The sequence below is a fragment of the Nicotiana sylvestris genome, chromosome 1 (assembly GCF_000393655.2).
Source record: "Nicotiana sylvestris chromosome 1, ASM39365v2, whole genome shotgun sequence".
Taxonomy (NCBI): Eukaryota; Viridiplantae; Streptophyta; class Magnoliopsida; order Solanales; family Solanaceae; genus Nicotiana; species Nicotiana sylvestris.
Window position 1 is genome coordinate 172690030 of NC_091057.1, and position 14335 is coordinate 172704364.

Genomic DNA, 14335 nt, shown 5'->3' on the forward strand with positions numbered 1-14335 from the left:
ATTAAACCTTAAAATGGCTAATATTGCAATTATGTGCAATTTAGCTTTAAAAATACTAAATGAATTTGTAAAAATATGTAAAAAATATTTTAGCCATATGTTGGCATAAATATAAAAATCCAATAGATGAATTACTAATAATAATAATTTGGAGATAATTATTGAGATTTTATGGAAAATAAAAAGGAAATTAATTAATTAAAATCTTTAAAAATTATAGAAAAATGATAAACACTTGGACATGCTTATGTATGTATTTATATGCTATTTTGAAGATATTTTGCATATTGAAAAATATATTGGAAAAAATTGGGTATCAACAGCTGCCCCTCTTTTCCTAGGAAGGATGAAAGAGTTGTCGGGTAAAGATATGATGGCCAATTTTGACCGAGCGAAATGGTTTGAAGAAGATTTTAGGTCGCACCCTGGCTTCTGAGCTGCCTACATATCCCTGGTTTTATAGGAATCAGGCCGTATGTAGTTCAGGATCCGCCGGCGGGGTATGGCGATGGAGATTTTTCGAGAACGGACGCAATATCCAATGTGGGGTGAATGAACGGCTTGCGGGGATAGTTAGGTTTAATATGGCTATAGGAACTGGAGCGGGATCACTCCCACTGGGACGGCCGTTGCTTGCCGGTTTACCTGCAATTAGGAACAATACAAGCGTATACTGTGCATAAATTTAAACATGATGCAAATTCCCGTCGGATGTTGCCTTTGGATGGTTAGGATGACGTCCTTAGACCATGATGTCCTGGGCCATGAAGCGTATGGTAAAGGATTTGTAGTCCATGAAATGATGCTCTCAGGCTATGAGGATGGTGCCTCTGAACCATGATTCCTTTGAATAATGATATGCAAAAGATTGAAAGGGATCCTTAGGCCATGACATGGTGTTCTCGGGCTATGAAGATGGTGCCTCCGAACGATGATGTCTTCGGATGAGTTGGCGATATTTCAGCCCATGAAAGATGTAGTAGTATGATGCGGACAGGACAGAACTTAGTCTTGCGAATTAAAGGGCAGAGCTTAGCACGTAAGAGAAACGAAATAAATGATGCTTGAGATAGTGCTTAGTGTCGAAGAAAATTGGAGGTAGAGCTTAGCCTCGGAAGGCAGAATGATAGCCTTATGCAAAGATGCGAATGCAGATGGAGGTAGAGCTTAACCTCGGAAGGCAGAATGGTAGCCTTATGCAATGCAAATGTAGATGGAGATAAAGTTTAGTCTGGAAAGGCAGAATGGTAGCCTTATGCAAGATGCAGATGGAGACAACATTAAGTCTCGGAAGGTAGAAAGGTAGCCTTAGGCAGATTGGAAGGCAGAATAGTAGCCTTCTACAAGAATGCAGATGGAGACAACATTTAGTCTCAAAAGGCAGAAAGGTAGCCTTATGCAGATTGGAAGGCAGAATAGTAGCCTTATGCAAGAATGTAGATAGAGACAGCGTTTAGTCTCGGAAGGCAGAAAGGTAGCCTTATGCAGATTGGAAGGCAGAATAGTAGCCTTACGCAAAAATGCAAATGCGAATGGAGATAGCGTTTAGTCTCGGAAGGCAGAATGGTAGCCTAATGCAAAACGAAATAACGAATGATAGTAGAGTTTTCTTAGCTGATAGCAGATTGCGACATTGTGATTACTGAGAGCATTGTGACAGACTGAATATCACTGGTGTGTGCGGATACCAAATGTTGGTAAGTGCAACGGTTCTGAGAGTTGTATTCCTGAATAATGTTTGTCCCATGGGTGTATAGTATGTTTGACGATTTTGCAATCCTAGTGCCTGCATCCAAAGAAAATCGTGAGTTCTGTAAGGGGGAAGGTTAGTTCGTATCCCCGCTGGCTTTGCTTGACTTTCTTGGCTTTGATCTGGTGATACTATCTGTATCATTGGCGTAGCATTGCTAAACAAAGCAGTTTCGATAATAAACATGCATGATTTTGTAAAAGTATGACATAAGTGTAAAATTAAAAATAGCTTTTAGATGAACCGACGACTGTGACGTGGTTCAGGACATTGCAACCTTTCTCTTGTTACGGAATTTTGATGGTCCTCATCAAAATTCTGCCTATTTTGATGGGTTGACGTTTTTTATTGTTACTTGTACGACGATCGGCTGAAGTTACTTCGAAATTTTGAGGGTCCTCCTCAAAATTCTGCTCCAGTTTCCAATTGCGGGGGAAATGAAATTTTTTATTGAATTGTGACCGAACCTATAGGACTGCCTATGTATCCCCTCTTAAACGGGAATCAGATCAGGCGTAGTTCAATTACATCATATAAGGAAAGCATAATTGATTACACATAGTAATGCTTGACTACATCTGAATTGATCGGCTTTGGCCAGACTTCTCCATGCATTTCTACAAGTATGAGGGCTCCTCCTATCAGAACCCGGTGAACCATATATGGACCCTGCCAGTTGGGAGAGAACTTCCCTTTGGCTTTATCTTGACGCGGAAAAATTTTCTCTAACACCAGCTGCCCCGGTGTGAACTGTCTTGGCTTGACTTTCTTGTTGAAAGCTCTGGACATTCTGTTCTAATAGAGTTGACCATGGCAAACTGCATTCATACTCTTTCCGTCTATAAGGTCTAGTTGCTCATAACAACTTTTTACCCACTCTGCATCGTCGAGCTCGATTTTTTTACGATCCTTACGGAAGGAATTTCTACCTTGGCAGGAATGACAGCCTCTGTACCGTAAACCAGCATATAGGGGGTCACCCCAGTTGATGTGCGGACTGTGGTGAGATACCCCAATAGAGCAAATAATAACTTCTCATGCCACTGTTTATTCTTTTCTATCATTTTCCTCAATATCTTCTTGATATTCTTGTTGACGGCTTCTACAACTCCATTCATTTGAGACCTGTAGGCTTGTCCATGACGTTGCAAATTCCTTTAAAAAATAATGAATGAGACGAGCCTCGACAAACAAGAATACACAATTGCGGGGCCCTCAACGGATAGTTATTTCAAATGCATAGATTTTGAGATAGGCCGCATAGCGAACTTTACGACATTTCTCAAAATAACAACGCGTTAGTCTTTAGGCACGTATTTAATAATGTTATTTTCCTAAATTCTGGTGCACATTTATGTGACTCAAATCCAAATCTCAACAGAGTTGAAATGTGCCAACAACCACGGGTGCATTGATGTGACGTGGTTCGAGATGTATTTCCACGATGTTGCAATTCTTGATAGTAATAATAATAATAATGACAAAAGCGGTTAAAAGTTAAAATTCGCACATAGGTTCAACATGTATTAAATCAGATAATCAAGCCGAATATGACAGTTGAGCGACCGTGCTAGAACCATGGAACTCGGGAATGATTAACACCTTCTCCCGGGTTAACAGAATTCCTTATCCGGATTTCTGGTTTGCGGACTGTTAAACAGAGTCATTCTTTTCCTCGATTCATGATTAAACCGTTGACTTGGGACACCCTAAATCTCCCAAGCGGCGACTCTGAAATAAGTAAACAAATCCCGTTTCGATTGTCCTTCAATTGGAAAAACTCCTTCACCCCTCACGGGGGCGGAAGAAGGAGGTGTGACAGCTCTGGCGACTCTGCTGGGGATAAAAACCCAGAACCACTGGTTCAGGGTTAGAAATTCGAGCTTAGATAAATTGTTATATTTGGGTTTATCTGATTTTGTTACATGTTTGGGCTCAATGTGCTAAATGATGCTTTTACCGCTTTGATATTATCTGAACTGTTTATAAACTGTGCTGAAACCCTTCTCTTCTTACCTCCGGGGAGGAGCTCGCTGGTCGAGACTCCCTATTCTGTTAGTGTCAATACCTGAAATAAGAAAGAGGCCGGACAAGTTACAAAGTCGGACGATCCCGCGGGTCCCCGGTACGTAGCCCCCTCCTTGACTCGAGTTGTCCGCTCGGGTACATAGTCTAGAACAAATACCCAGGTTATGAACCTAGAATAACTCAGCTTCACGCCGGATCCCTAGTAGGAACGTTTGTTTGCCTCACGTGCATTTGACTTTGGAGGCTCAACACAGGAGTTGGGTCTGTCTAGGACAGGTGTACCAAAAAATGAAAATGACCATTCTGATGCATCTTACTTGCTTCTACTTGTGCATTTATTTGATTCGGACTTGTGTGTTGACCGGTTTTTGAATATTTTGAGGAAAGAGAGATAGAGGTACGAGGGTTAAAAAGCATAAATTGCCTGTTTTGAAAACTAGTGTCCAAATATTATCGAAACTCTGCTGAATTTTTGAGAAAATGTTAAAAATAGAAAAGAAAAAAAAAGATAAAAAGAAAAAAAAGTATTTTTGTTTATGAAAAATAGTTTTATTTGCCAATAAAAAATAAAAAAAAGAGTCCTGTTTCAAAAGAAGTTTGTTTTATCGTCCCGAACTACGCCGGTCTGATTCTCACTGGATGTGAGATACGTAGGCAAACCTCTTCGGTTCCGGCCCACCATATTCCAAAGAGAAAGGCAAAGTGAATAAAAGAAAGGAAAAGAAATAAATAAAAAGAGAGATAAAGAAAGTTTCAGAAACACTTAAATGAGGCACAAACAAAGTAAGCCGGAATGACGCATGCGGTCGAAGCAAAGACATTTTAGAAATGGTTAAACTGCCTAGTAACATTGCATCCCCCAACGTGAAATTGCAATATGTGTTAAACTCTAACGCTAACAAGTTTGTTGTCCTTCCAGAGATTTCGAACCAGTTAGTTTGTTAGAATGTTCTGGCAGATTACCATTACCAAACAAGATCCAAAGGGCCCATACTAAAAAGCATGACTAGTTCAGACCAAAGTGTCGAGGATGAAAGGACGGAGAATCAAATGTTGAAGGAGGAAATGGATAAGATGAGACAGGAGATGAAATTAATGCAGTTGGCTTAGCTAGGGTACAAAAAGTGCCTAACCCTCCCATTACTCCCACTCTCCCACCAAGACACACTCTGGAATACCCTCCCCTGGCCCTTTGACAAGCTTCCCCAGTCACCAATGCTATCAGGGAAGAAATGCCTATGATCCCCAAGCTTCACAACCCAATCAGAACCCTCCTCCACCAAATGTTCCTGTTTTCGTGGCACCCCCACCAGCCACGCTGCAAAGATCATCGAGCAAGCCGTTGTTTCAGGCTCACGATAACCAATATTACCCCCCTGAACCAACCTTCAAAGCAACCGAGCCTCATACTTATAATACTCACTTCGAGATCCCGGTAAATACTGAAAAGCCGGCTAAGAGCCCAAAGCAAGACGAAGTGCTTTGAAAGTTTAAAAGCCTGGAGCAGTCCTTCAGGAATATCCATGGGTTAGGCAACCAAATCAGTGTGGCCTACAAAGATCTGTGCCCATTCCCCGACATTCAATTGTCGGCAGGGTTCAAGATGCCAAAGTTTGATCTATACGAGGGGCACGATGATCCAATGGCACATCTGCGAGGTTTTTGCAGTAAGATGAGAGGGACTGGGGGAAAAGACGAGTTATTGATAGCTTATTTTGGTCAAAGTCTAAGCGGGTCTGCACTGGAATGGTACACAAGACAGGATCCTAGCAGGTGGTACACCTGGGACGATCTTGCACAAACCTTTGCAGGCCACTTCCAATACAACATTGAGATCGTCACTGACCGTCTCACATTGCTAAAACTTGAGAAGAAGCCCGGGGAAAGCTTCCGAGAATTTGGGTTCTGCTGGAGAGAGCAGGCGGAAAGAGTTGATCCTCCGATGAGAGAGGGGGAAATGGTGGACTACTTTCTGCAGACTTTGGAGCCAATTTACTTCGGTCACCTAGTGACGTCAGTTGGCAAATATTTCAATGAAGTAGTAAAAATGGGCGGTATGATTGAAGAGGGACTTAAGTCCAACAAAATCTTGAGCTATTCGGAGATTAAACCAACCACTCAGGCCATCCAGAGTGGCGCGGGAGGGGCGCTCGGAAAGAAGAAAAGGGAAGATGTCGCAACAGTCGAGACAGGTACTTAGTCCAGATCCAGAGGTTCCCCCCCTCACTACCAACCTAGACCCCATCACTCAAATTACCCACACATTCCATATGACCTTCCACAGCACTACTACCCACCAAAAGAGCCACATTTCTCTGTCCATCACGCCCAAACTTACACCCAGCCTCCGGGTCGCCCGCAATGGCGTGCGCTGGCTCCCCAAAATATATATCCACCTCCACAAAATAGATATCCACCTCCACAAAACATATATCCACCACCAAGGGCCTACAGGAATCCTTCGAGACCAGGTTTCCATGGGAATCAGACTTTCAGGAATGAAAGGGTGCAGAGGCAGAGAACATTCACTCCGCTGGGAGAAACCTATACTACTCTGTTCCAAAAATTGAGGCAGTTAGGCCTATTAAGTCCTGTGGAGCCCAAATTGCCAAATCCCTTTCCCAAAAATCTGGACCACTCGGTAAGCTGTGAATATTGTTCAGGTGCTCCCGGGCATGATACTGAGAAGTGTTGGAAGTTGAAGACTGTCGTACAAGATCTTATTGACACAAATAGGATCGAGGTCCTGGAGCCAGAGGCACCTAACATCAATCAGAACCTGTTGCCGGCACACCATGAAGCCCACATGATTGAACTAGTGCACGAAGGAGGGAAGCTCAAGAAGCCCTCACAAATGATAATAATGATCTGTGCCAGTTCGAAAGAAAAGACGATCAGTGGAAAAGCAGTAGTGTAGTCGGAAAGGGTAGAAGGCAAGCCAGTGGTGGTGATGAGGAAGAGTTCGTCTGATGTTACCAAGAATCCAGAGCCGGTCAAAGTAACAGTGCAAGGGATATCAAGCAAGCCAGTTGCCATGAAGGGGGCATGCATAGGACCAGTTGTTATCAGGACAGTAATGCAGTTGCCGATTGTAAGCACGTGATTTTTGCCCTACATGAGAATTACTCCCAAAAAATGCAAAATAAAATGATTTTCCTTGGTGTGCAATTTTGAGTATTTTTGTGACATTTTTGGATTATTATTTGTATTTGTTTGTGCTTGTTTATTTGCTAAATTAATAAAAAATACAAAAATATGTCGCATTTGCATGTAGGATTTAATTCTATAATTGTTAGTAATTAAATTAGTTTTATCAAAATTAAAATTTACAAAAAATATGCATCTTTTGCATTTTTAGCATTTAATGTCCAAATAAACAATTTTATGCTTAATTATTACTTAATTGTGTGTTAATTGTTATTGGTAGTTAATTTGCGCTTTTATAACTTAATTTAGTTCTTAATAATAATTTAAGTATTCTTATAATTTAGTTTTAGAAAATAAAAGAAGAAAAGATAACAAAAATACAAATAAAAATCGGATTGGGCCGCTTCTTCAATTTTCAACCCCAGGCCCAAACAATTATCCACGACCCAGTCCACTTCACACGGGTCGACCCGGTCCGCCCCATTAACCCATTGACCCAAGACCCACTCTTCATTTTGTCAAAACACAAAACAAAAACAAAACAAGACAAGACAAGAAACCCTAAAAAACTAAGGAAAACCATCCGCCCCCTCCCCTTGGTTGTCTTCTTCTCCATCACCCAAATGAAGACCTCTCATGGCTGCCTCACCATCATCTTCTTCGCGTACCCTCCGCAATCCGCCATTGTCACTACTTCTTCTGCTTCCCGATGACCAACAACCAGTCGCCATGGACGACTGCCCCCTTCCTCGACGTTGTTGCGTTTTCACGTTCAACCGAACGACCACAAATAGTCCGCCATGGCTGCTCCCCGTCGTCGATCTTCTGCCATTTTCCTTCGACACTGCTGTCGAGTAGTTTCTCCAGCTCCCTCGTCCAGCTTCTTCTGCCTCGTCTACATGGGCGGTCATGGCTGCCATCGCGTCGTCTGCTCCGAGCTGCTGCTGTTTCACTCCGTCTTCTTCCTCAACGGACTATTGTTGCTCACATTTCTGGGAGTTTCAGCTGCTGGCCATGGAAGCATCGTTGTCATTCAACGTCAAGCTCAAAGTCGAGCTCGACGTCCATGGATGACCCTCAACGTCCATGGCTCGACGAGTACTGCTTCTGCCGAACGCACCCCAGCTGCTGCCTCATCGACGCAGGCAGCCATGGATGTCAGTGCGTCGACCTTCTCCATCTCCCAGTTCCTCCGAACTGCTGCTGCCACTGGGTTCGTTTTTAAACGATGCCAAACGACCATCTTCTTTGGTCGTCTGCTCGTGTTCGTCATCGTTGGTTCGAGCTTTGGTCGAGGCTCGTCAAGTTCGTTGTTTGTTTGGTCGTTGTTCGTCGTTTCGATCCGGTTAGTATATTTTGAGTTTTATTTTGTCCGCATTTTGTTTTGATATTTTCGAATATAAATCGGCAAATGTTTGTTTTGTTTATCGTTTGTATTATTTTTAGTTCATGATTCATGTGTTGTTTGTTAAATTAATTTTTCAGATTTCAAATGAAAGATTAATTAGTTATTTTTCATGTTTATTTCATGTTTGTATTGTTGTTTAAGTGAATATTTGTTAGTTTAATGTTTGTTAGATCCAAATTGAAATTTAATTGGTTATTTCTTCAATTTGTTTCATGTTGTTATGTATTTTCCATAAATTAGTAATGTTGTTTGAACCATGTGAATCCGTCATGTTTTGTTGCTTAAAAATAGATTTAATTCATGTTCATCTTTGTTTGAAGTTCATGTTTAAATCCAGTGATTTAATGTGAGTTTGTGTTTGTTTTTGATTTGTTAATTTAATTTGAATCATGTATATTGTTGTTTGTATTGTTGTGTTCTTGCTCATACATTCATGGTCTAAATTAACCAGGATTGGTTCCCGATATGGTTAATTCATTCCATTAATTTGGAGTTTGTGTTGTTCATCATGTTCATGTAAATTGTTGTTGAAGATTGTTGAGAAATTGGTCATCTTGACTATATTTTGGTTGAGTTATGATTAATTGATTGTTTAGAGCAGAGGGGTAATTTGGTAAATTGCATTGCATTCGGGGGTAGATTTGTAATTGCAATAAGGTCGGAGGGGTAGTTTGGTAATTAAACATTATTTTGATTCTTTATGTTAAGCATGGGGAACAAATATAATGGGGTGGGGTTTTTGAGGTATTTGTTTAATATAATGGGGGACAAGACAAAACATAATGGGGAGGAATCTTGTACTTTTTTTTATATAGGCATGGGGGACATATGGTAATGGGTTGGGAATGTGGTATTTATTTAATGTAGGCATGGGAGACAAAGTTTAAAATAAAGAAAACATTATGTAGTGGGACAAAACATGACATTGGGGGAATAATTTTGGGGTTGGGAATTGAAGAGTTGTCTTGCTATATATAGAGGACTATTCTTGACATTAAGGAGGTTTTTTTTGAAAAGAGTAGAACTTGAACCTTGAGAGGATTTTTTTTGGAGAGAAAAAAGAAGAGAGTTTTTAGAACTTGAATATTAAGAGATACTTGAGAGAGTTTGTGAGAGTAAAAGAGAAATCCAATTTGAACTTTCACTCGAATAATTTCTGTTCGCTTTTCTTCGAGTGTTATTCAAAAATCCGAAGCTACTGCATCTCGTGTCTTTTCTCTCTTCTGCTTTGACTGAGATTGTACTTTTTTCACTGCTGAGTTTTCAATCTGTCACTGGGTTATTCTACTGGTCGTTACTGGTTTTGCGGTGTTGCGGAACCTGCTGTTGCTGCGTTATTACTGTTGCTGACTCCTACTTCTTTGTTCTTGTACTGCTGTTTCCAGGTACACATTTGTACACTCTTGGCTTGAAGCGAAAAATGAAATATTAATCAGGCTCCTGTTCCTGTTGAATTCTTTTGTTTGGATTTGTGTTTGAATATTAATTTTCCTCTCTTCGTATAAAAATGTAGTCGATTAATTAATGAGTAATGAGGTTGCATATGTATGATTTCTTCATCTAATAATGCTAGTTTAAATTATTTGAAGAATAGTTAATCGGCTTTGATATTATTGTGTATTTATCTCATGTTCTAGCAAATAATAAAATGTGGAATGAAAGCAGTTTTTCCTTGTACAAACGCGATCGCAATTTTCCGTTCACATAAGCCGTAACTTAATAACTAATAAGTTGCGTTTTTCAGCATGTAAATAATTAGGAGATTTTTCTTTTATTTTAGAGACGAACTTAATAGAAAATGTAGTCGCTATAGGTTTATCCTTTTAAAATAAAAATGAGACGAGCCTCGCCAAATAAATCACAAACCGCCGGGGCCCTCAATAAAATACATAACCATTGACTAGACTTTGGATTTGGCCGTTTAATGAACCTTCACGGCCTCTTCCCAAAATAACAATACGTTAGACTCTTTAGGACGCGCCTTAATAAATTTTACCTTCTTAAACTCGGGTGCACATTTATGTGACCCAAATCCAATTCTCAACGGAGTCGAAATGTGTTTCTAATCACGGGTACATTGATTGTGACGTGGTTCGAGATGCGTGTCCATGACGTTGCAATTTCATTTTAAAAAAAATAAGAATGAGATGAGCCTCGCCAAATAAAATACAAATTGCGGGGCCCTCAGTAAATATTTGCTTTAAAAATTGTTTAGACTTCGGGATGGACCGTTTAGTAAAATTCCACGGTCCTACCCAAAATAAATACGCTAGTCGCTTTAGGCGCGCCTTTAATAATTTAATTTCCTTAAACTCGGGTGCACATTGATGTGACCCAAATCCAAATCTCAACGGAGTCAAAGTGTGTCGACGACCACGGGTACATTGATTGTAGCGCGGTTCGAGATACATTTTCACAACGTTGCAATTCTTGATAAAAACAGTAAATGATAAAAGCGGTTAAAAGTTAAATTTTGCACATAAGTTCACACTTGTATAAAATCAGATAATCAAGCCGAATATAACAGTTGAGCGACCGTGCTAGAACCACGGAACTCGGGAATGCCTAACACCTTCTCCCGGGTTAACAGAATTCCTTATCCGGATTTCTGGTACGCAGACCATAATATAGAGTCATTCTTTTCCTCGATTCGGGATTAAAATTGGTGACTTGGGACACCCTAAATCTCCCAAGTGGCGACTCTGAAATAATTAAACCAATCCCGTTTCGATTGTCCTTTAATTGGAAAAAACTCCCTTGCGCCCCCTCGGGCGCGGAAAAAGGAGGTGTGACAGCTCTGGCGACTCCGCTGGGGACTTCTAACCCAGAACCACTGGTTCAGGGTTAAGAATTCGAGCTTAGAATAATTGTTATTATTTGGCTTTATTTATTATCTATTATTTGGTTTTATTATATGTTTTAGCCTAAATGTGCTAAATGCTGCTTTTACCGCTTTGATATTACTTGGACTGTATATATAAACTGTGCCGAAACCCCTCTCTTCTCTCTCTTGAGGAGTGCACGCTGGTCGTGACTTCTTTCTGTTAGTGTCATATACCAAAATAGAACGAGGATTCGGAGGAGTTGCAAAACCGGATGGCCTTTTGGTTACCGGTACACAGCTCCCATCCTCGGCTCGAGTTGTCCGCTCGGGTAAGCCAGGTCTAGAACAAACACCTAGGCTTTAAAACTTAGTATAACAAAGCCTCATGCCGGATCCCTAGTAGGAACGCTTATTTGCATCATGTGCATTTGACTTAGGGGACTCAACACAGGGGTTGGGTCCGTCTAGGACTAGCAACCTGATGTGAAAAGACCATCCTGATGCATCCTATTTGTTTTCCGTGCATTTATTTTGTCTCATTGACCGGTGTTTGAATATTATGAATATTGTGAAATTGAAAAAAAAAAAAAAAAAGAAATAGCGGTTAGGGAATCGATTGTTTATTTTTGAAAAAATCCAATACCCAAATACTGTCAAAACTCTGCCGAAATTTTGAGAAAATAAATAAAAAAAAACGTCTTATTAGTTTGTTTTATTAAAAGCAAAGGAAAAAATAGAAGGAAAAAAAATCGTTGTTCTGTCTCGGTTGTTCAAAAAAAAAAATAGAAAAAAATAAATAAAATAGTTTGTTTGCTAAAAAATATTTTGTTTTGAAAGCGGTTTTATTATTAGCTGCATATATATATATATATATATATATATATATATGTTTTATTATTAGTTGCAAATATATATATATATAAAATCCAAAAGTTTTTCTTTATTTCCAAAAATGTATATATATCTTTATTTGTTGCAAAAATATTTGTCTTGCAAAGTCTAGAAAAGTTCTTTTAGACTCCCAGTTTTCGAAACAAAAATCCAAAAATATTTTCCATTATTGACTTCTTTAGAAAGTTTTTCTGTTTAATTATAAAAAAAACGTATATATATATATATATATATAATAAAAAAAATCCGAAAATATTTTCCCTCTTCTTTAAATATTGAAAAGAAAATTCAAAATTCAAAAAAATAATATTTTTTTTTCTCTTTTATTAAAGGTAAAATTTCAAAAAAAAATATTTTCTTTCTTCTTTAGAATAAGAGAAAATCAATCAAAAATCCAAGAAAAATATAATACTTCCTTTATTCTGTTAAGCAGTTCTTTCAAAAATTAAAAAAAAAATAATTTATTTACTTTATTCTTGATTGCCCGAACTACGCGGGTTTGATTCTCACCGGATGTGAGATACGTAGGCAACCCTCATCGGGTCCAACCCCACCTTTTGCTAAAAAAGCCAAAAACGAATAAGTAATAAAGTAAAAAAAAACATGTCATAAATAAGTCGGGTGATGTCCAACCCAACTTTTGCTAAAATAGCCAAAAACAAATTAAAAAAAACATGTCAAAATTTCAATTCTGTCATAAAGAATTCGGGTGATGCTGTTTTGTCATAAATAGCCGAATGTTCCCGAAAGGGACGCCGGAAGGCTGACTTTGCATAAACAGCCACTTTTGGGTCATATTTAAGATTTGGTCCAGTTGACCCACACAACCTTAAAAATCTTCGTCCCCGAGACGTTGAAAGGCCGTGTTTGCAGTATTGAGTTTTCTAATTTGAAAATCGATAAAAAGAGTCATAAATAAGTCAGGTGATGCTGTTTTGTCATAAATAGCCTAATGTTCCCGAAAGGGACGCCGGAAGGCTGACTTTGCATAAAACAGCCACCTTTTGGGTCATGTTTAGGAGTTTGGTCCAGTTGACCCGCACAGCCTTAAAAATCTTCGTCCCCGAGGCGCTGAAGGGCCGTGTTTGCAACTCCACCTTTTCATTGTAATTTGAAAAAAAAAAACAAAGAGTCAGCAGTTAGGTGAATACCGTTCGGATTTTTGGTCAAAAAAAAAAAAAAACCAACCCAGCTTCGGCCGCGTCTTAAACCGTTCTTGCCGAAATAGCCTTAGAGTATCTTTCAGTTGTCGAAAGGTTATTTTCGTAAAAGAATGGACAAGTTTGTAAAAGTGTCATAAAATAATCCTCCTCGGCCTCGAATTCATGTGGAATTTGGAAGGGGCCACGTTTGCAAAAATAACCGTTCGGTTGCATTTGTCAAACAGAGAAAGGGGGTCAGCCTTTTGTTTTTGAGTTTGTAAATCTTTTGATTAGAATATGTGGGTTGTTTGATTTTCAAGTTTGCAGGTCATCTTCAAACCTTTGAAACCTAGTTTGTTTTAAAATTGAAAATGTGTATTATTGTTTAGCTTTTATTGGTCTGAACTACGCAAGGTCTGATTCATGCGGGGTCATGATACGTAGGCAATCCCCATAAGATTCGACCGCTTTTAATAAAGAAAGAAAGAAAAAAAAAGAGAAAAAGAAAATACAAAATAAAATAAAATACAGGGTTTCCCAAAGTGCTTTAAAAGGGGACAAATGAGCAAGCCGGGATGACGCATGTTGTTTGAAGCAAAGCATGTAGAAACGGTTAACTGCCTAGGAGCATTACATCCTCTATGTGTTGTGATCAAATCTGTTAAACTCTAACGCTAACAAAGCTTGTTGTTGTCTGAAACCAGACAAGTTAGTTGTTAAAGAACTCTGGCAACACACTCCTATCAAACCAGATCCAAAGGACCGGTAGCAACAAGCATGACTACTTCAGAGAATAGTAATGAGGAAGAAAGGCCGATGAGCCAGTTGTTAAAAGAAGCGATGGAAAAGATTGAAAGGATGGGACTAGAGATGAATGCAATGCAGCTAGCCCTAGCCAAAACACAAAAGAGCCCTGAGACACTGGGGCACATGCCGGAATACCCTCACTCCGGCCCTTCAACAAGCCATCCGAATCCCCGTTATCATCAAGAAAGAAGCCCTCATGATTCCCAAGCTCCACCGCCCCATCAACCTCTCCCAATACCAAATGTTCCGACTTATATGGGACCCACATCAGCCACCCTGCAAAGATCAAACAGCGAGCTATTGCTTCAGGCTCCCGATACGCAATACTATCCCCCTGA

General features: G+C 39.6%; 1 protein-coding gene across 1 annotated transcript; it reads left to right on the plus strand.

Annotated features, from left to right (window-relative positions):
* Positions 1-5420: 5420 nt before the first annotated feature.
* LOC138877061 (uncharacterized) lies at positions 5421-5978 on the plus strand. Its single transcript, XM_070156528.1, has one exon. It carries the CDS (start codon positions 5421-5423, stop codon positions 5976-5978), a length of 558 nt encoding a protein of 185 aa, XP_070012629.1.
* The last annotated feature ends 8357 nt before the right edge of the window (positions 5979-14335 follow it).